Below are 22,454 nucleotides of genomic sequence, written 5' to 3' on the forward strand. Positions count from 1 at the left end.
ATGCGACGACAATGAAACTACCCTGATCAGCTCATCTGTCAAAGAGACAAGAGAGAAGCGTTTGATGTTCAAATACGGGATCAAATGATGGAAAAAATTGCTTTTTTTCAAGTGAGTTGGCACAGACATGAGAATATACACCATGCACGGCTGTTTACGTTTATTGACCTGCTTTACACAAGAGTTACAACCTTCGCAGTCCTTGTTTTGTCTTAGCAGCGTATCAACAGTGTATCAAGTGATGGAGACAAACAGTGTTTTTTCCCAGCAAACAGCTAGGGCATAAACATGACATATAGTTTTAAAGGGAATCTCGATTACAAGGAATCCTCCAGAACATCAAGTAATTGACTCCAGAATGCATGAAAATCACAATGTGATAAATCCACACCGGTCCTTACTTGTTTACCATTTGTTCCAATCTTATAAGACTTTGTCTGAGTAAATCTACATGTATCACATCCACGAAACCCTCTTATATCGGGGAGGGGGGGGGGTACATTACACACTACAGCAACTTTCATATATACGTGAATATATCCAAGCCATCATATCTCTTAACCATAATGGAACAAACCTGTCACTCAATCTAGCAATAAGCACTCGATCTGATGAGGAGATCGTTGGCAGGTTGATGAAACCTCACCCCACTCTGTCACACTCTGGGTATCACAGGCGAACAATGGCTGATCTTGCATGAAGGTCAAGGCTCAGACAACAGGCAGCAGTGCTCGACCGTTTTGCGTAAACGCGGAAAAATTTTCATAACTTTCATCGTTAAGCTTTTATACTCGGGAAAAAGAAAGATCCAACCAAAAGTTAAGACGTTTCAGAAATGTTGCCTATTTTCAATTTTCACATATTTTTACATTTGTGCATCAAAGTTTTCTGCGTGAGTTAGTGGCCCGAATGCAGACTCGTGTAGACTTAAGGTGTCTGCCCTGTGACAATATGAAATAGTGGCTACGCTACACGCTGGCCACCTTTAAGGAACTTTAGAACCAAAATATGTGCAAGCAAGTTTGCCCAGTTGCCAGGTTCTTTTATGTCGGTTATATAATGCAGTCCTAACATCTATTATACCAAATTCAAGTGGTCACAGAAGAGGTGTCAAGTACATGTTTTACCATCAACATGATCAAGTCAAACAATGTTCAAAAAGCAAAACCGGGACCGCTGGCAAGAGCCCTTTTGCGTCATGTGACGACAGCCCATAGTGTACCGCATCAACCTCAGTTAGCAAGCACTTCACGCTGATTCATTGAAACATATATACAATATTTCGGCCAAGAAAATGAACTCAAGAGTCTCAATCAATAAAAGCGCGATGTGCAAAAATTCCCATCGTTGCGAGTACTATTACTTCCCAGCCCGATAATGCGCATTTTTGCCAATATGCATTTTTTAGCAGCGTTGTCATTGCTTTAGTATGAGAGCTGACATAGTTTTTGAGTGGTTCATTTGACCGAGATACATGGTTGTTACAGCAAGGATAACATTAAGGGGCTTTTCAGACAAGTAATCCTACCCCCTCTTAAGAAAAACGGCTATGTTGTCGATTTCTAAATTGGTTTTAAACAAACTCCCTAAGGAATATGTAATTCTTTGACAAACTTAACCTCAAAACTATTTTTATCATTATTCACTGTTTTGAACAACTTCGACGTTTAAACTGAACACATGCAATAAAACCACCTCTGGTACACTGCACCTTTATGAAATGAGCCTTTCCGTTTGTAAAAAATGTCAAATTTGTAATTCAAGTTGAATATATCTCAAAAGGCGTCAATAAATACTGAATAGAATTTTCAACACTGCCGTAGTGTAGACAGACATACAAAAACTAGAGACAATAATTTTCAGCAAATTTCCATCGATGATAAATGCACTACGGCATTGTGTATAAACTTCACGACATTTCTATTTTCCGGATCCACCAGTACATAGGAGCGGTATACCCATTTAATGGCGCAAAAATTAAAAATTAAGTCCCCTGGTTTTCCTATTTGAAAAAAATTCAGCTTTTCACAGAAATTATTAGCAGGCAAATCTCACTTCCATGCCATATGTTCTTCCTAGTTATTCGTGAATCAAAAGTACCAACATTTTAGCATGTTTAGGCAAATGTTAAAAAAATATTTTCTTTAATGAGCATGATATGAGACCAAAAAACGTTGATGATTTGCAAAAGCTCTCATCCTTAATGCAATACATTCTATGCAACTAATCAGGAACATGAAAACTAGCATGCGAAAACTTAACAATGATTCAAACATGCTAAAATACCCAAGATACATTGCAGCAAACTTTCCTCGCATGATCGCACAGGAAAATCTGTGCGATGAAACTTTCTCCACTGACATGCTCTTGAGTTTTTATAGCCCAGATGGAGGAAACCTTACAAAATGCTCTTTTGAGTGAGAAAAGTTGGTCTACTTTCATTTATAGACTGACTCTGATGGCCTTTGAAGTACTTGAGATAAAATAAAGTTTATGGGGGAAATTTTCATAGTTTGACAATTTGTGAAATTGTTGAAGCTTTTCCAAATTCATCTGAAAGTGGGTAGACTAATTTAATCAAGCTGATTCGGTGATATGTCAGGTATATGTCATAAACCCCAGTTGATCTATTATTATTATTTAACAGTTTATCGTGAACACGTAATTTTTGTTCCTGAATTATTCATTTGCAATTTTTTAGAAAAAAAAAAGTTTTTGTCCTCTGCCTCACAATTCATTCTAATATCAAATTAGTATACTGGAACTAGCGTACCTCATCGTAGCGTGGGCGCTTACCCTTTAGCCCGAGTCCAAACGCCCACAGCTCTTTCATTCAAATGCCTGTGGACATCCATGATTTAGCTGACATCTGACATGAAAGTCCTGAATCAAAACATCGTTCTTCTCGAGCCTATGTTCGGAGCCAGACTTCCACCACGGAGTTATCCATTTACTGACCAGTAATAACTACACATTTTTTTGTTTTATGTTGAAATTGCTCGTTTTTACCAATACTCAGGAATAGACGGAGAAAAAAATTATAATGCTGGAGTGCTAAAGGGTTAAAGGTCAAGGCCATTGGATGTGATCCCAGCGAGCGTATTAATTACCAATTACGGCCGCGACCCTCGGTCCTAAACGACCTCACTCAATCAGATTTCACACTGCATTGCGTCAAGCAACTACGTCTCCAATCCTCTCCGACAATTTTTTAGGACATTTTTCCACCGTGTCCAGATAATCTTGTTAAGAAATCTCGTTTTCGCAACTCTCTTGGGGCAGTCCATGCGAGCTGCACAAATCTTCAAAGACGACCAGCCTACCTCATCCCCAGGTCTTACTCTAAGCGCCCTAATCACCAGCATTAGATACACACCCCAAGGTATGAGGTCTCCGCATCACGATTAGGAGTAGAATTCCTTAATGCTATCTTCTGCTCAAATTCCACTAAAAACTTCAGGGTTTTCGGGGCAAGAAGATATAACACGGAATAAAACACTCCAGGTGTCGTGTAATGGCCATTGTCAAGGCTAATCCAACTGTCAAGATGGTAACACCAGAATCGTGCTAATTTTCCCCGTGGGTCATGAAAATTTTTCGAGATTTTTCCATAGTAAGAATTTCGTTTATTTCTCTGGACATATCAATGCATTTGCAACTTTTTTTCTTGTCTATTTTAGGTTGTAGTATTTTCATGATGCGCATTTGGGATGTAAATATTTTTCAACGAAATAATTTCTTGTTACCTCGTTGCTGTTTTTCCTCATCAACGATGCGTGTAAAAATATTTGTCTCATTTTTTATGCATCCTGTATATACAAGTTGTTGCCTGCTTTTCCAACAGATGAGTATAAAGTTGAGTCACTTTATCATACCTGGTTCAGGTATTAAAACTTGCAGCTTTATCAAAACTCATAAGAAATTCATGACAATGTTATAGCATACCAGTAGTCTAAGAGCCCATCCGCTCCATTTTCCAAAAGAAGTAAAAACGAAGTGCTCTCGAAAGTTTTCGAATGTGCCCAAAAAATTCATATTCTGATTTTAAAAGTAAATTTTTTTTTCAAATCTGGAGTTAGTGCGCAGAGTATTGGTTAAAGTATTCATTTTTATATCTAGAAAAAAGATTCCTCTGTTGTTTTCACCAAAAAAGTTGCACACTGACTATATTATCGATAATGCAACTCAAAAAAGGTAGGTAAAGAGTTAAAGAGAAAAGAAATATATATACCAGTACTTGTCGAGACGGCAATAGCCTTTGAACAGTTCCTGTAAATATTTGTATGATCTAAAATATTCAGCCGAGAAAATTAAACCCACCACACAGAAATCATTACAAGAACAGTGGATTTAAAAAAATATGATCAGAACTAGACAACAACAAGTAAAAATAGGCTACATGTAAATCCAGCAAACAGAATGATGAAAAAAACATTGAAAAAAGGCTATGAAATTTACAAAGTAACCACATATTTTTCAAGAACCTTTCTGAAAAACTTCCCCTCTATTTATGTAGGAAAAAAATATGCATAGGCCTAGCTTCAAAGACAATATTTCTCGATAACTCAATATAAAATTACTTTGAGACGACAGCATTAATGATGTCAGCTAATTATACAGCAAGCACGATATTTAAAAACTCGTTAAAACAACAAAGGGGTCGTTTTGATGTCGATCGTGTTCCGATTACAAATAATTCGATAAAAAGACTAGATTTTACCTGAGAGTTTTGGTGCATGTACCACCATAGACTAGCCAATCCAGCATGACTCTGGGGATGAATGTCACGATAATTAAGAAAATTATCCCCAATTTTGCGGCCGCATCCGTGGCCTCCGTTCACATGTAGATACGAGCAATCAAGAGCGTCCATCATGTTTCAAAAATACACCCCACCACTAATAAGTCCTTCGCCGTCACCTCACGTTAACACACGTTAAAACACCGGTGATTTCCACACTTCGCCACATAGATAAGTTATCAACATTGATGTTGTGTACGCAGATAAAAACTCTGTGAACTTTCCTGAAAGTGTATTCCACATACGCTCGCTCTGATTTGCCGCTCCTTAGCAACTATGACAATAGAACTGCGTATCATCCATGATGCAATACACCCCCAGGCTAACACCAATGCTAACGCTATCCATCGCACAAGCCACAACTTTTATCCGCTAACGTAAAAATACAACCGAGAGAAAGAAGAACAACATATGATTCTGTACCTGGTAGGTAACATTAGCATTATCTGACAATGCTGCACAGAGAAAAAGAAAACGTGATTCGATGCGCATTTTCATTTTCACATCTCATGATATCTGCCACAGCAAATCAACGTGTGTAATCCATACTAAACGGCACACACAATGCAGAACAACCCATTTTCGGAGCGGTATTGTCCGCTCTTTACAAAATTCTGATGGCTATTCTTTCTATTTTTTACCATCCTCCCAACACAAACAAAGGATACATGGCGTAGAGTTGAGGATCATTTTTTTCCGCCTCTGTACTTCCTGTTTAATCTAGATAACAAGATTACCGGTGTCCACTCCCGATTTTTTGTGATCACCTGCCTTTGCCATTTTTTCTCGTCTACTAACTGCATTTTCCCAAATTAATGACTATTTAATCCTTTCTCATAATGTTATGATATTCCTCCGTCAATTTTTTTTGGTGCGAGTGTGTGTGTGCGTAGGGAAAGTTTCGTTTTGATTTGGTTTTTGGACACATTTTACTTCTATTTTTGTTTGTAACTGGGTATTAAGGGTATTACATGCATGTAATGCATCTCGCGACTTTTTCACACAAATCAGTGACGGAGTCGTCAGATTTTTTACGGAGCCTCCCCACAAGAGGCCTGAAAACTTGGGGATTTTCAAAGATTACATATAGATAATATTGACTCAAATGACAATTTTTTAGATAAGGTTTAAAATACCCTCATAGTTATAAAATTCGCATTGTTACACCTTTTTTAACGATTTTCCAGATTTTGCAATTCCATTGTATTTATATAAATGAAGCAATTAAACCATTTCAGGCTCATATGTTAACCGGCATTGTCAAACGCAACGTTACTATTGTCAGGGCTAGAACTAATATAGGTCTATATCATCAACAAAACATCCACATAAAAAAATTACACTTTTTCCCTGTGTCTTTTTTGTGATAGTTGTTGGAGATAATAGGCACAATGGAAATGATGTTCAAGATACAAATGGTCTTTTGTATTTTTCTATAGGGATTGGTTTTTAATGCCACGTCAAACTGTGACAACTTTTTTTGTTTCAACGAATGAGAAAAATGTAATCTGGATGAAACAGACAGGAAATCAGTGGTTCAAAAAGGTTAATCCAACCACATTATTGGTTTTAAAACTGTAAACTGAGATGTCTTATTGTTAAAATTATTCTAATCGATTTAACTCAGGTTTAGGTCTCTGTAGATTAGGAAATAGATTAGGAAAGTAACCAGGAACTCGGGGGGGGGGGGGGGGGGGGGTCATTGCAGGAGCATGCAACAAGAATCGGTAATCAACGCAACTAGAGATAAATGAATGTCTAACTCAGCTGTGACAGGTTTTACCCACAGACAAGTAACCCTTCTGTTGCTCATTGCACATGTTGCAGCGATAATTACACAAATGATTCCAGCAAGCACAGGAAAGAAAATCTCTCATTAGCTTGTGTAGGCAAGTTTATGACAATTAGAATGCTGGAGCATCGAACAGGCGATAAGTACCAGGTGTCCACCATATTTCTAGCTGGCTGCACTGAATCCACTGTCACAAAATTCATTTCAACTCAAGTTTCAATGGGAGTTAACCCTTGAAGACTGAAATTCTCAAACCCCAATTATCCCTTGAAACTTTGAAATTACCACACCAGTCACAATTTTACACCCGTAAAAGGACAAATCCTTTAAACCAAGTTTTTCTCTCCGACAATTCGCAAATAAAACATGTTTGACAAAAAAGTTGATGAGGCAGTTTTTGAGTTATTACAGGTAATTTTAGTCGCGCATGCTTTTCTAATGTCACAACCAATATCCAAAGAAATAAGCATCAGTGGCCTTACATGCATGTCTCTGAAATGCAACCAAGGCAAAGTTTACATAATATAGGCTTGTTACTATGCTCACGAACATTGTGCAACTATATTTACAGCATAAATGTACAAGTTTTTTCTCTCTCTTTGAGCAACTCAACACAACGGCTAAACCAGATCTGCAAACTGCCCCTCGGGCATGTAAGCTTCAATTCTTGGCAGAGCACAATAAACGCATACGATAGCCTAAGGGGGGTGCCGTTAGGCATGATCACAGATCTCAAAAGGCAACCTTAGCATTAGCGACGACTGCATAAACGAAATAAATCAATCGATAGAATATGATTATAGTGATCGGGTGCTTGAAAACCTGTGTTTTCTAGCCTCTAACACCGAGAGAGCGAAACTGAATTGCTAAATGACACGGCTAAAATTACCTGTAATAACACAAAAACTGCCTCGTCAACTTTTTTGTCAAACATGTTTTATTTGCGAATTGTCGGAGAGAAAAACTTGGTTTGAAGGATTTGTCCTTTTGATTGAGTTGGGTTTTTTTATTGGATATTTGAAACAGTTCAATAGGCCCTAGAATGGGCCTATTTTATAATTTATGGGTATATTTCTAGAGATAATTCCAGAAGAAATACATCCATGCTTGAAATGTGCAGTAATTCGAATTACAACGTTTAAAAAATATTCATTTGTTCCACAAAAAACATGCAGTAATTCGTATTCATTTAAATTTTTTTCCTAAAATTCTTCACACGAAAAAGGACTGGTTTACATGTATGACAGTCATAATCTAAAATCAATTTGTGATGTTTGGAAAAATATTAATTAGAATTCATTGTTGGTAGAATAATGTAGAAGTTATCAAATTCCATAACTGATAAGACTGCATTTTGTTACAATGATACAGGTGAAATTGACTATGCTTAAACCGCTAAAGTATTCTAGAAAAACATTTTGTTTAATTTTCTGAAGATAGCGACAACTCTCTGGACATAATTGTACAACGTGTGTTACAAAAAATGAACCATGAATAATTAAAAGACACAATATGATTGATATGGAACAAATCATAAACGTGTCCGCAAACAAGCGCTGATGCAACATGGCTCGACTCGTGACCTAAGAGCAAGAATTATAAGACCAACATCTGTGGCTCGTAAGCAAACTCATAAAACCAATGACACCACACATCAATTATCACATTTGTGAAATCGTCATATCATCCTTCTTCAACAGTGATTAGAAAATGCTTTGATTTAATTGGAGGTCACATGACATGTCAATTAAACGGTAAATGATTGACAGCTATCTAGAAGAGTGAGAACCAATTAGATTCACATGTCTGCTCCTCCCAGTTGTAATGTATCTTTCCTTGGATACGGAATATTGCCTCCAGCGACTTCAATGACAGTGATGGAAACATTCACCATAACAACCGATATTTGATGCGACATCTCTCAAAGGATGGAAAATTGTTTAAATCTTATGCTGCTACCTGGAGAAAAATGAGTAAACTAACTGTGTTTACTTAAAACATTGAGTACACTTAGTGGATGGTGAACTTCTGTGGGTTATCCACTTGGAGATGCTGTATGAAGCAGGATACTAAAACCAAGTTGAGGAATGGACTCAACCATAAAAGGAATCTTGCATACTAAAACAAGTTCAAGTTTTGGGTTTATAGTCTGATATCAACAACAGTGGAGGTTATCATGATCCAACTTTACACTTTAAACCCGGTCAATGCTGATAGCTTTTGGTCGAACAAAAATGAGTTGCTCCCCCACACTGAAGTTTTTATTGTGCTTATTCCAAGTTCAGCGAAAAAAGAATCTATTTTTGTGAGGGCCCCGAAATCTCAAACCAAAGGTAATGTTTCAAACTGATTTTAACGAATCTTTTGTGAAACCAAATGTAATATTCATAAGTATTGCATTTCATTGTGGCAAAAATATCACCAGAAACAAAGGATTCACACCATTTCTAATTTAATCCATAAAATCATGTTTCAACTTCGTATTTCATCAACAGCTGAGTCCAAATAGATGCTTTCAATACTGTGAACTGGCAAAACTTCATCGGAGATTTGAAAATAACGACGATTGGCATAAATAAAAATTGCCACCTTTTTTGAATTGGGAAAACCGAACAAAATGTCATCATCTGCCAAAAAATTTTATTTAGTTTTTCTGAAATGTTGGCGAATTGTAAAAGTAAACCGGTGCACCAATTTGTGGTTTAGAGTGCAACAGAAAAGTGAAGATTCTTTTCAACCTTGAAGAGTGCACCATATGCAACTAATACGTGGACATGGGCAACTAGAGTAAGAACATACAGGTGACTAAACTGAGTAAAGTCAGGCAACTAACTTTAATGTACAAAGGCAACTAATTTGAGTACACAGAGGCACCTCAGTTGAATGCACATAGGCACCTTATGAACTGTGTCTCATTGCCTGAATCACTATACATTTCATGATGGTAACGTGATACAAGTTTGTTTTAATAAGTCACACTATCTTTATGCAGCACCAAAACACAGTGTTATAGTTACCTGTTCCATTAGCCAATGGTACCAATACTGTCGGACCCAGTTGGTGTCGTAACACCTCGCCATGTGATACAAATATAACTCGGGCACGCTGTAAAAATTGTCCATCGGTGCTGAATGGAGAGACTCCATCGTGTCAAGGTCTTGGTCATCCAACATGGCCGAATCAGGTGGGAACATTGGGAACACTGCAATGTTTGATTACAGTAAGTCTGGCTGAGGCATAATTTCTGATTGTCTCTGCTTACAGTCTAGAAATATCAGCTAAACTTGGCCAGATTATCAACTCCTACTCGAAGCTTAATCATAGATCATCATCAGGGCCTGCTGGACACCCCAGAGTTGAGACAAGAGTCATAAAAAGCAATCCTCAATCCGAATATTTATAATCCAATGTTCATAATTGATATCGTTTAGTATCCAAGGTTAAACAAAGTTTCCATGCTCGATGTTTCCAAAACTGTTTTTCAGATATATCAGCATAATTGGTCATGACCAGAAACTGCACTGAAATGTATTAGAATTCAAAGACAAGGTTCACAATCAATTTGTGCAAGCGACAATGAGAAAGGTGCCTGTACCATGTTATGATCCTGATGAATTCAATTCACAGGGTGAAGGAAAGAAGACTTTTGAGTATGTGTTAAAACAGAAATCGCCCAACTGCAGAGGAAAACCACATTGTCTCAAACCTGCCTGTTTCCATTGCTTTCTGTTCAGAAACATCATCCGAGTTTCTGAAGTTACAGAATGGGAATAACTGATGCTGTTTCCGCTTTTAAAGTGCAATGATTTCTTAAATTCTTGCCTTACTTTAAGAAGTGCAAGAGAACATTTAAGAATAACACTCATAACATGTGACTATTGTACGATTCACCAAAACACGAAAATATTAATATTTCCATATTTTTTTCCCTCCAAAAAATATAAAAGAAGTTCGATATGATATGTTTCCATTTCGACAACACTGCGAAACATGTAAAATATCTTGAAGCACTTTATGACTTTCAAAAACGCACCACGAAGTTAAACGTAAAAAAAACCTACGATCATGCTCTTGGCAAAGTTACTTGAAACGAGAAAGTTAATCTGTGGCTAGGCAACTCTTTTACGCATCATGCCGGCAACATTTTTCGTTGTTGTTTTAACTTTGATACGGAGGATCAAACAAAATGTATGCCTTAAAAACTTGCACAACAAGATCTTAGCATGGAGATTGCTCTTAGAAGTGAAGAACATAAACGATCGGGGATGCACCAAGTAAGCTGCTTGGAGTCTGACCCGAAGCGAACTTTTCGCCCCATTAAGAAAATGGAAGTGACAAAAATCAAAGGGCTATCATCTTCAAAAACTCACGCAAGGGGTAGGTAGACCTAGAGGACTTAAACAGAAACTTTGATAACATTTTGAAGATTTCACTAATGGCGTTGCGGGGAATTTGTGGGACAAACTTTAGATATAGACAATGGGTTCTATATGATGTTTGTTGTTGACGATAGTAGACGTCCTTTTTTCTTGACTGCATTAATGAAATATGGAAATTTCTTATCCAAATGACCAGTTTAGTATGTACATCTGAGCTTTTTCTTCACTGTCTTATACTTGTCACCAAGTTAACACATCAAAGCTTCCAACAGATCCAACAGATCCAAGCTGATCCAACAGTTCCAACATATCCAGCTTCCAACAGATCCAAGCTGCTTGTACCAACAATTTGGGAACAGCATATAGCATATGCTGCTTAGTCAGAGACACATTGGGAACAGATCATAGCATTTGCTGCTACAACACATCTTGTGAGGCAGCTGTCATTTATGTTCAAAAAGGAATTTTAATCCACATTTTAATTCCAACCATTCACAAGACACTTTGAGCATTTTGCGAGCTTTGAAAATAAAGCTATTTTTTCTCTCTCTTTGTGGTGTAGCGAGTTTGTGTGCACTGGTAAAATGGAAAATATAGTGTTGCATCAGAGATGGTGAAAGATGTGTTTTGAAGAAATGTGTGAAATCAGTGGCATAGTGGTTTGTGTGCCAGACTCATAATCCAGAGGTCATAGGTTTAACTCCTGGAAGGCTCACATGGTACTATCTGATCATGTGTCCTGGACCAAACTTACTTCCCACCGTTGATGAGTATAAATGGGTACCTTACTGGCTGATACAGAAAGTTTACCACGACTGCTGACTAATTAGCTGGGACTGCAAGTCTCATAACCATTCTATTATTATTACAAATTCCTTAGCCATATCGACTCTGTCTCAACCTGACTGGTATTGGACTAGTTAGAGATTGGGGCAGTGAATGAGACCAAAACTAGGCTATTCATAACAGTGCCTGCATCTCAGTGGCCATGGGTTCAATTACCATTTCGAGTGCTTCCCCATGTGATAGAGAACTAGGATTCAGATGCCTCACACACTGATGTTACAAAGAATCCCTTTAAAATGCATTTAGCCCTAATGGTAAGAATTATCTAAAATAGCCTACAATGTTGTTAATACCCATTCTACTGTCACATCCCTGTCATTATCAACCCAGTAATAACCAAAAGTATTGATGCGTGCTTCATCAAAAAGAAAAATGGAAGTCACGTCAAGTCCTATACCATTATATTGATAAAACTAGTGACTTTCAAGTTTTCTTGAAAATAGTATCACAACTTAAGTTAATGAAACATGATGGAATATATTGTTTTAAATCGCAGGCAAGTCAATTGACCTGTGATTTGATCTTGTGTACACAAGGCAGACACCCCAACCAATAGGGCATCAGGATCAGTGCAAAATCAACAACCTCCTTCAACAAAAAGAAGGTGCAACAAGTGTTTCATTTATTCCCACAACCAAAAGCCGATTGTGCCTGGCATCCTCCTAGCTGACCACACAATGCAGGGGCCACACCAAAGAATGTCAGTTGGGGTTGAGCCGCATGCCATGGCTTCCTGTTTGCATAGACAACAAACCCAAATTGAAAATGATTGAGACCCTTACCAATATTGTCCCTAAGTGAGATTTAAACCCGTGACAAATTGACCACAAAAGAAGGTTCAACCCTGAAGGGAATGATATCAAATTTGTCCCTTATTTCCATTGATACCTCCAGGGTAGCAAATAAGAGTATCAAAAGGGACACAGCAGTGTCATTGTATGAGATCAGGAGATGAGAAGTTTTGGCTTATGACCCTTAGACCATTGGGACCACAAAGAAGGGTCAGCCCCACCAGTGATAATATCAGGTTTGGCCCTTGTGTCAACAAATACCCAAGGGTAGCAAATAAGGGTCTCAAAAGGGACACAATAAGCTCATCCTCTGTGACAACGATGGGAGGAGCCTGCATGGCTTATGACCAAACTTCACCATATTTGACAACAAAAGAAGGACCAGCCCTCTTGTGATAATATCAGGTTTGGTACTAGGGTTCCTTACCCAAAGGTAGCAAATAAGTGTCTCAAAAGGGACACAATAGGCTGATATTAGGTGATCATGGGAGGAACCCGACTCATGACCCATGCAATTTTGACCCTTCACCACATTTTGACCACAAAAGAAGGGTCAACCCCTCTGATGATAATGATAGTCAGGTACTGTTCTTGTGTCTATTGGTATCTCAAAGAATACATTTGGGAAGCAAATAAGGTTAAGAGGGACACAAAAGGGTCTTGGAAGTTGATGTGGATGGGAGATGTCGTGGTTTATGACCCTTAAAGGAAGTGTGGTGGCACAGTGGAACAGTGCCCGACTTGTGGTCGGAAGTTGTTGGTTCGATGCCTGCCCAGTTCAACTCAGACTTTCAACTGGCATGAAATGGACACTATAGCACAGTACCCACAGTCCTTGGTTTCTACAGAAAGGTTTCTGCATAAGGCTGGGGAATGTTCGGAAAGTACTTTGAGACAGCACGATATATAGTGCCATATTAGAACTTTCATTTTACATTTCACCCTTTAGACCCATCTTAGATGTACATGAGACTACCAACAATAGAGAAACACCGTGCAAGCATTACCAACAACACCCTGGTGAACTGACTTGCTAATTAGACACATTAGCAGGAATAAACATAATATTTTTCTTAAATTTTCCAATATTTGAGACTGTTTTTCAGAAATGAACTCCATATATCCCAGAGCAACAACACAATTAAGCTACTAAATCAAACGAGCCAACAGCACGATCTGAACAAAATCAATTCAGCCTTGACCTTTGAACTGATCGGGGAAGACCCCGGCAATAATGGGAACAGAAACTGGTCAAAATGGTGATTCCCTAGCAACGAGATAAGACAGAAGTGAACACTTTTGGAAAATGTCTCATACGTTATCATCCGCTATTGACTGGTTACGAAGAAACCGAAATATTCGGGATAATCCTTAAAGATCAAAATCCGCACAAAACTCAAACACAGCTGGTATTCCGCCATATTTCAACAAACTCAGCAAGACTTCATCTTATACCAAGCCACGTTTTACACAACGCATATCCGCTGACAGCACACACAATTATGCGCACAAAACGTTTTGCAATATTTTGTAATTCCACTTTTAGCTGCATGCAGAATTCCATCAACGGCATCCAACTTTGCACACAATCAACTGAGTAAAAAAATAAATTAAATTCTATTGCGGTAGAAGCGATGAGTCTTCGACTATGCATCCAATTTCTGCATGAATTTTTACAGCGGTTTTTAACAGTGAAATTATTAAAATGTAAACGTCAAATCGTGTATTCACATAATCATCCGAGATGTAGATAAGTTCATGCAGCTGCCTAGCTCACATCCCTTAGATAGTCTTTCTTCAACTGGTAGATTCAGCGAATATCAACAGCTATAAAGGCATTTAAATATAAAAAAAATTAAAAACTACAAAGTATACCCAGGGCTTTTAGTTTATAGTTGGAAGCGAATCTAAAACACACACCTACTTAAAACAATATAAAAACTTTCGTATTGAGCTGCTATTTTTGTGTCGTTTCAAAGCAACATTTACACTGCTCTGAACATTAAACTTTCAGTAATCAAAAATTCATTCTGCAGATTATGTTTGGAGTATCTTGTGACAAAGGACACACGTTTTTGAAAAAGTTTTGTTTCAAAAATACCCTTGAACATACACAGGGTTTCCATCGACTTCTAGTGTTTAAATTTAACATAAACCCACAGTGGAATTAAACATATCTTTTGTTGTTAACCGATGACGATAAGAACAAAAGGGGTAAATAGAGTGAGTGGAAAAAATAAACCAGTGTGTTTATGCCATTTTGTGAAATATTATCAAAATTGAATTTTTTTCTGTAACAGAAAAGAATTAGTCAGTTTCACATTGCACATTTGTGAAACATCAGATCGTTGCCTCACAGCCAATCAGATGTTAAAGATTTGTACGGATCTTAAATTTCAAATATTGTGCAATTCCGAGATCATAGGGTTTGATCCTCTTGGTGGATATAGACAGTACGTATTTTTCTCCTTGTTAATTGGATACAAAAACCAATAGTCAATTTGTGCTGTCTATTAATCTTTGACAAATGAATTGAGCGTTTAATATTGATGATATTAATGTTTTAAATCACTGTTTTTGGTATGTACTATTGGCATATAACAATGGGACATGTGACTCATCAAATTCCAAAAAGCTTATTCGATGCTTAAAATGAAGGAAAGATATTGTCATTTTCCTTTAACATGGCCTCGATAGGAGAAACAATCTCTTCAGTGCTCTCAAAAGCACAAGGGCAACAAAATCAAGTATGTCAGTCACAGCGACAAAATTTGCAAGAAGAGTCAACAAAACAACACCCTAAAATATTTAGATTTTGACCAATCCAAATCAACACATGTTCAAAGGTACCAGAAGCCTCCTACTCCAGCCCTAAGAAAGAGGCACGATGCTTTTCCTAATGATTTACTTTGCAAAGAGTTCAATGACCTCATAGAAGGTCTTTCAATTGTTCAATATCTGGTGTCAACAGAGACTACACTCAGAATAAACAAACTTGATGAAAGCAATAAACATCAGATATATAGGGTGGCACAAAAAACTAGTACACTACCTGATATTCCTTATGCATGACAATTTTTAATATTATGTGGCAAATATCCATATGTACTTGTAGAACTGGGTGTATATAAAATATCAAATCTTCAGTCTCTATTTTTTTGTACACAGTTCTGTTTTAGTGGTGTAGGTTATCAGGAGTCACACAAATTTCACTTTGCGTCGGGGCCACTTTATTTCACTTTTCTTCTCATAAGTCTTGCCAGATCAAGAATAAGCGATGTACATTATTGGCACAAGATTTGTAACCAAGTGCGGATATACAATCTTGCATGAGAAATATCTTCATTCCAATTCGCTTATGTTTTACACAACATTTTGGTACTGCGTACATTTACTCATATTTCGTCGCCCACCCGATATATATCAAGGAAATTCTTAACAGTTTGAAAAGAACAATTAACCAAGAAAGTATCGATTTGAAATTGTTTATCATAAAATATACATGTAACCAAGGAAGTATTGATTTGAAATTGTTTATCATGAAAATGTACACAAATATTGTTTTAAAAAGAGATCTTCAATTACTAAATACAGGGCCCGAGGTCTTCCCTGTATGCAATGTAATAATTGCAATGAAATTGCTTTAAAACTTTTTAATGACAGATAATTTAAGTTACACACAGTTTGGTCTACTAATCCTTGCGCATGTTTACGATGACCCTTGAACTTCGGAGGGTTAATTTGTCTTGTCAGCTTTAAGAAACCTTTTTCTGATTTAATTCAAAAAAGGTTATTTCATGTAAAACATATTTCTATACAACACAAATTTTGTATTATCAACTGACAATTAAACCAATATTTGACGAGAGAAAAAAAATTGGGGGGAAAAATGCAAAGCATAACACAAATAGTTATATGACAAGCTAACATGCCATTCTTAAAGATGTGTTATATTCGTGTCGATTTTTTACATCAATACCACAGATACATGTAATCAGAAATAGACAGAGTGCAGCTGTTGTGCACCAAAATGAGACAATAGTTCGTTATTAGTTTTACATAGCACTGTTATGAGCTATAATCAGTACAAGTATGTAATACTTGGAATACCACAAATCCAGTTCAAATTTTAAACTTTGAATGAATGACCACGATCTTTAAAAATCAATGTATACATTATTGATTAAATTGATCATTTTCTTTACCCATTGAACAATAATCAGTTTGGCATGTTTAGCCAAGAATTTGTGAATTATTCATGTGGTAAATTGGCGGGGAAGGTTTTCTATTGGTTGTGGAGGGGTACAAAATGAAGATGTCCTATGGGTATCGATACGTGTTTTTGATGAATCAATTGTTACGAACATTTCATGACAACAGTTATTGATTTTAATTGCAAAAACGGAAAAATTCAATTATGAAAAATATTGAAATTTACTTTGATGGTGCAGTGAAGTGATGGAATTAAGAACCTGGTGGTCGCTTGTTCAGCTACTTCTGGACAGGTCCTCATATTACAAGTGAGAAACTGACAACAAACCAGACATAATTGGTGCCGATCGAATACACTCCTTGAAGTGCACCCAGTCCAACATTCTCACTAATAGTGAATGTTTTCTCCCCTCAGGACCCCTTCCCTCAGTGTCCCTGTACCTCATCTCCAGCAGTCAGACACCTCAGTCTGTTTCTCGATCTGTCAAGTACCACTTTGCGCTGAGTTCGAGTTTGTCCTGCCAGCGTTCATGATGTGCAAATATTCTGTTCTGCAGACACCCGAAGCTCTGATGTGTTGTCCCGAGTCCACTTGGATACATTGTCCATGGTTGCAATCAGTGGTCACATGTCCTCTTCATCTTCAGTAGAAGTGTGAGGAGTTTGCAAACTTGTTATAGTCGCACTTGGAGGACGGACCAGAATGGTGCAGCGAGCTACTTCGTGCGGAGGATTTCAAGATAATGGTCACGTCATTGCTTTAGGTATAGGGTGGAGTAGCTGGAGTGTCAGAATGAAGATATTAAGATCTAGTGGGTTTGACAGTGTTTGAATCCCTCCCAACAGTCAATAATGGAGGGGGAGGGGGTACATACAGTAGGCTTAGGCCTGTGATCTGAAACTTAGAGAGGTTGCAAAGATATTTTTTACATGAAGGAAATCAACAAGAGTGCCATGTTCTGAGCAGCAATGACCTAAAGACCATAGAAGAGCCACAACTATTTAGAATGGATAACCAGCTGAGGAGTCAAAATACTAGAATGTCATGCATATTTCGATTTTTTTGCCGAGTTGCGGACCCCTGGAAAAATGAAGCATTATCTACAAGTGAAAAGTCCCAAGGGTTAAAGCTTTTGTAATGAGATGGGATTATTTCAAACTTTTCAAATTCTTCCCCTAAAGAAGTCGTCTCGTTTCAAAGGATGATTCCACCCTTGGGAGGAGGCTAAATTCAGATCGTAACTTTGTGCACGATATTGTAAGCCGATTGAGAGCACAGAGAAAATAAACAAATTCTTCAAAGATCTTTTGAAGAGTTCGAAGAACATTTACTACAAACGTTCACTGAGGTTTAATTTTATAGTCAAATCTTTGGAAAATTGAGTACAATTCAATGTGCAACCACATTGAGTTTTGTGAAATATAGACAATCCTTTCACTTTTGAAGTCGTTAGAATCTACAGAGTGAGCGAGGCCAAAGTGAATAGGAGGCTTGTAATTAGGCCAGGGTTAACATGAGGCTTGTAACGAGGCCAGGGTTAACCTGAGGCTTGTAATGAGGCAAGGGTAAACTCGAGGATTGTAATGAGGCCAGGGTGAGCATGAACTTGTAATGAGGCCAGGGGTATTATCAGGCTATGCATGAGGCCAGGGTTTTAACATGTAGCTCGTAATGAGGTCATATTCGATTTTTTAACAGATTTTTTTGCGAATTGCAAAATTACAATGCATGGATGTTTTGCAGTTTACAGCAGTCAAGTCCAGGTTCCAAATAAAAGGCATTCCCGTTTTTAGCCACATTTCCTGAGTTACAAGTCCATACCCTTTTTAACTGTACCTTAGGTCGGCTAAAAAACAGATAAAAGCGAACGAACAGAGGGCATTTTTGCAAAATAACATCTTATAAAAGCTCGGATTCAAAAGCGGCACAGAATCCGCATATCTTTTAATGGAAAACATAATCCGCACATAATTTTTCTACAATTCCCCCCATTGTGTTTATATCGAGTTTCAAAAGATGCGAGCCCTACTTTGGATGTAACAACGAATCTGATTGGCTGGCAGGGAGATGAAAGACCTAATTGAAATCATCAAAAGAATGTGTGTTTCTTTCCTCATCAAGTAATAACGACTGTGCCGAGTGGTGTAAAAATTACACAGGTGGAGCAATTTGCCCTAACCCTCGGAATCTGTCCTTTCAGCCAAATTGGAGAATTAACACAATTTTCTGTTTATTAGATTCATAGAAAGTGTGGGCGGCCACATCTAAGGAAACGGTCCTCAGAACTGTATGGAAGGCTTGAATAGGAGTGGTACCAACAACCTATAAGGTCCCTTGGGTCCAACACTTCGCATGGACCTGACATTTTCGTTTGATGGTGCGATTTTCTGAAAACGAGCCAGTTATAGCCTCAACTGTTGCTGATATACAGCATTGAAAGCTGTACCATGCAGGTCCATCGTAAGAGCAACTAGAACTTTTGCACACATCATAAATGGGATTTCACGAAGTAATTGATTTGAGCACAACAACCAGGTGTCTCTAGTAGTCACGCAACGAACTTCCAATATCGAGATTTAAAAAAATACTGCTGTGATAAAAATCAATACTAGATGCAGTTGAGCTCAATTCAAGTGGAGTTGATTTCCCTGTACATTTTAGCTATCTTATGTATATCTATGCACTACTATTTATTGTCTCCTTAGGTGAAACAAACTGAAGGTTTGATTGCGCAGGGGACTTTTTAATACAACTACGAGCCAAATAAAGTCACTTGGCCAAAAGCCTGCTTCTATCTTCAAAATTTGCTACAGAAACTGCGAGTAAATGGTTTTTGTAAATCTGAAATTTTCACACCTCATTATTTTAATTTCAAAGATTTTAAAACTTCATTTAAATTTTGGTTTCAAACCTAAATGAATATCTACGTTTTGCCAGTGATTTTTATTCTAATAAACAGCAGGATGACACATTTTTAGAACATTTCTAGGTTTGAAATGCAACTCTGTACCAAATGTACCTTCAGGTAGAGTCCATAAACCATCTTTTTCAGTCTTATCTTTTATCAAAATGCAAGAAACTACAACCTGTAGCAAATAAATCAAGATAAAATTTGGTGTGTCCTGCGCGACATCAGATCATATCAAAATTCTTTACCATTCCCAGTAGCCATCGCATAAACAAATTGAATATTGATTTCGGGGTCACATGACCATTGTCAAGAAGACGCCATCCATCCTGTGATGCAGCGGTCAGTCAGAGCTTCCCCGCGTAATCCAATGTTCTGCAACGATGCTCAAGACATCGTCCATCAAGAAAAATGCCAGCCAATCACAGGGAGGGTAGCTATCACATGACACTGCCGATTACGGCTGACATACGAGTAAGAGATTTTTTGTGACCAAATAAGGAATGTTTGGAACGGCATGGGCATACTTACTATACTGTCAACCCCAGTGCTGAGCAATTCTCTACACGACTGTACGGTGTGGCTCCCACGAGTCACAATGATCACCGTCCCTTTTTCATCACCATTTAGTTCCTTTGGTCGCCAAGACACCACAGCATAAACATTAACACCGAAATATCAGTGTTGTTTTTGTCATTTTCTACAAATCTCACCTCAATATCCCTGGGATTGGCAAATCATTTCTCAGTTATGTTTTAGTTCTACTAGCAACCAAATAGAACATAAAAGGTTGTCACTTCCCAGTTTTGTTTATCAGGTTAATATACCACTAGCAACCACAGAAATACAGATTTGTTGTGCTTGGCCACTGAACTCATGTCTGAGAGGCTATCTCTGTCCTGTACTGTTCTCTTTAATGAAAGGTGCCATCCCGATTCCAATTTAGCAATTTCAGCAGATGTCCCCAAAATATCATGCCCTAGGAATCCATGGGTTGTGACCGGATTGGTCTTCCTTCGCTTTGGCAGGAGTTTCCCAAAAAAGACAAGGATGCCCCTCTTTTTATAGGGTGCCTCCTAGGATCTGCCCCAAAGAAAGGATGGGTGCCTGCAACATGCCCAGATTCAAAGGGTGAAGTCACTTATCTGTCCTCTGTTCTCAGCAGCAGTTTGGAATAAGGGATTTTCCCAAGGTAATTAGCAAGCAACAACAAGTCATCTGGTGCATGGTTATGTTGTCTCTGGTTAAGTGACTCATGTCATGCATCGCATTGAGATCTGTGATTAGTAAACACCTTGATCACATGATCCATACGATCTGCGCTCGATCGTCTCACAATCGCAATCTTATCCTGTCGGCTCATAGCCCCAGACTAATTAATGGCAATAGAATTACCTCATCGCATCATGGAGATAAATCACTCTTGGACGGAGAGTAAATAATGTAGAGAAACTCTGGAGTGATTCACATGTCCCAGGTCTGGGAAACTCCCATCCCTGGCATGGCAGATTTGACACAACCATGAGAAAGACCAGAAACGTCCCATCTCAGCCAGGGATTTCCTAAATCTAAAATACAAGTTGGGCAAATGAGCCACACCAACCTATTTAGAAAGGTGAATCTTGGTATGGGATATCAACAGGTATGTGATGTATGACACAAGCTTGGGGAAACATGGTTCATTGCTTGATCATACATGTTATACAGCCCACCCTCCTCCCTCTCCAAGCAGTCGAAAAGTTACATGCACCATTCATGCCTGTACATGTAAGTGCCCAACTTTCATTGATGAAAGATAAAAGTGTTGGTCAAAATTAGGTGAAAATATTGGAAATATCCTTGATTTTGATGGAAATACAGAAAATATAGAATTACGAAATATCCTGAGCTGACCTCCAAAGTATAGAAAATATAGGAAAGGTTGAAGCCTCGATTTTGTTTCTCTGATGCCAATAAGTGTCGACCACAACTAACATTTCAGCTCTATTTTCCTATTTAAGTCCCAGTAGCACAGCGGAGGACTCATGATATTACTTATGCATGGGATCGAGAGATAAAAAAACATGTCTCCTTGTACACTGGCATGTTCGAGATGAAATTAAAAAGTTGCGAATTATGCTACACATTATGGAACTATTACTAATTCATGTTGTCATTACTCTGTGGTCTACATCTTAATTGCGTACAAAATGCAGCATGAACAGCGGTGGATTTAGGGTTGGCGCATGAGTCGTGCGCACCCATCCTTGTCCCCTGCCCCAATTTCTTGACGCAACGATTCAGGGTACCTCCCATGAGGCAGAAAAGTTTTTATAAGTTTAACCCTCGCGATGCCCGAAAAGCACATATTTGGCACTTTAATTTCTCGATTTTATCTCCCCCTCGATTCCATGACTGCATCTACTGTGTTCTTTGGGAAGGTCTGTAGCCCCCCCCCCCCCAGTTTTATCTTGATGGGGTCTTGTACTTCAAGCAATTTTAAATGTGATCTATCGACTTTTCGAGCGTTCTCCTAATCAAGTATGCGGGAATAGACCTTTAAGGCAAGACGCAGAAGCTTTAGGTAATTGCACTTGAAAACATATCAGTCGCATCATAAATTTCTCCTGATAAAAAGGAATACATGTACCTGAATTTTTTACAATTTTTTTACTGGATCGAACTGGGTGACTTCTTGCACCAATATGAACCAAAAACAAGGCGTCAAAACGAGATTTATGCATA

General features: G+C 38.0%; 1 protein-coding gene across 10 annotated transcripts in view; it reads right to left on the minus strand.

Moving 5' to 3' along the window:
* The window catches only part of LOC135497023 (zinc finger transcription factor lin-29-like), a 172,620-nt gene that overhangs the window by 35,013 nt on the left and 115,153 nt on the right, over positions 1-22,454 (minus strand). Inside the window, exon 1 of one of the 10 annotated variants that reach the window (XM_064786677.1) lies at positions 4,721-4,786. The exons of 8 other annotated variants lie outside the window; for them this stretch is intronic. In XM_064786677.1, the coding sequence (XP_064642747.1) occupies positions 4,721-4,738 (18 nt within the window). In that variant the 5' untranslated portion in view covers positions 4,739-4,786. Of the gene's footprint in view, positions 1-4,720; positions 4,787-22,454 lie in introns of those variants that run through there. One more of the 10 variants, XM_064786676.1, reaches the window with a different exon arrangement.

The sequence above is a fragment of the Lineus longissimus genome, chromosome 12 (assembly GCF_910592395.1).
Source record: "Lineus longissimus chromosome 12, tnLinLong1.2, whole genome shotgun sequence".
In the NCBI taxonomy this organism is placed as follows: Eukaryota; Metazoa; Nemertea; class Pilidiophora; order Heteronemertea; family Lineidae; genus Lineus; species Lineus longissimus.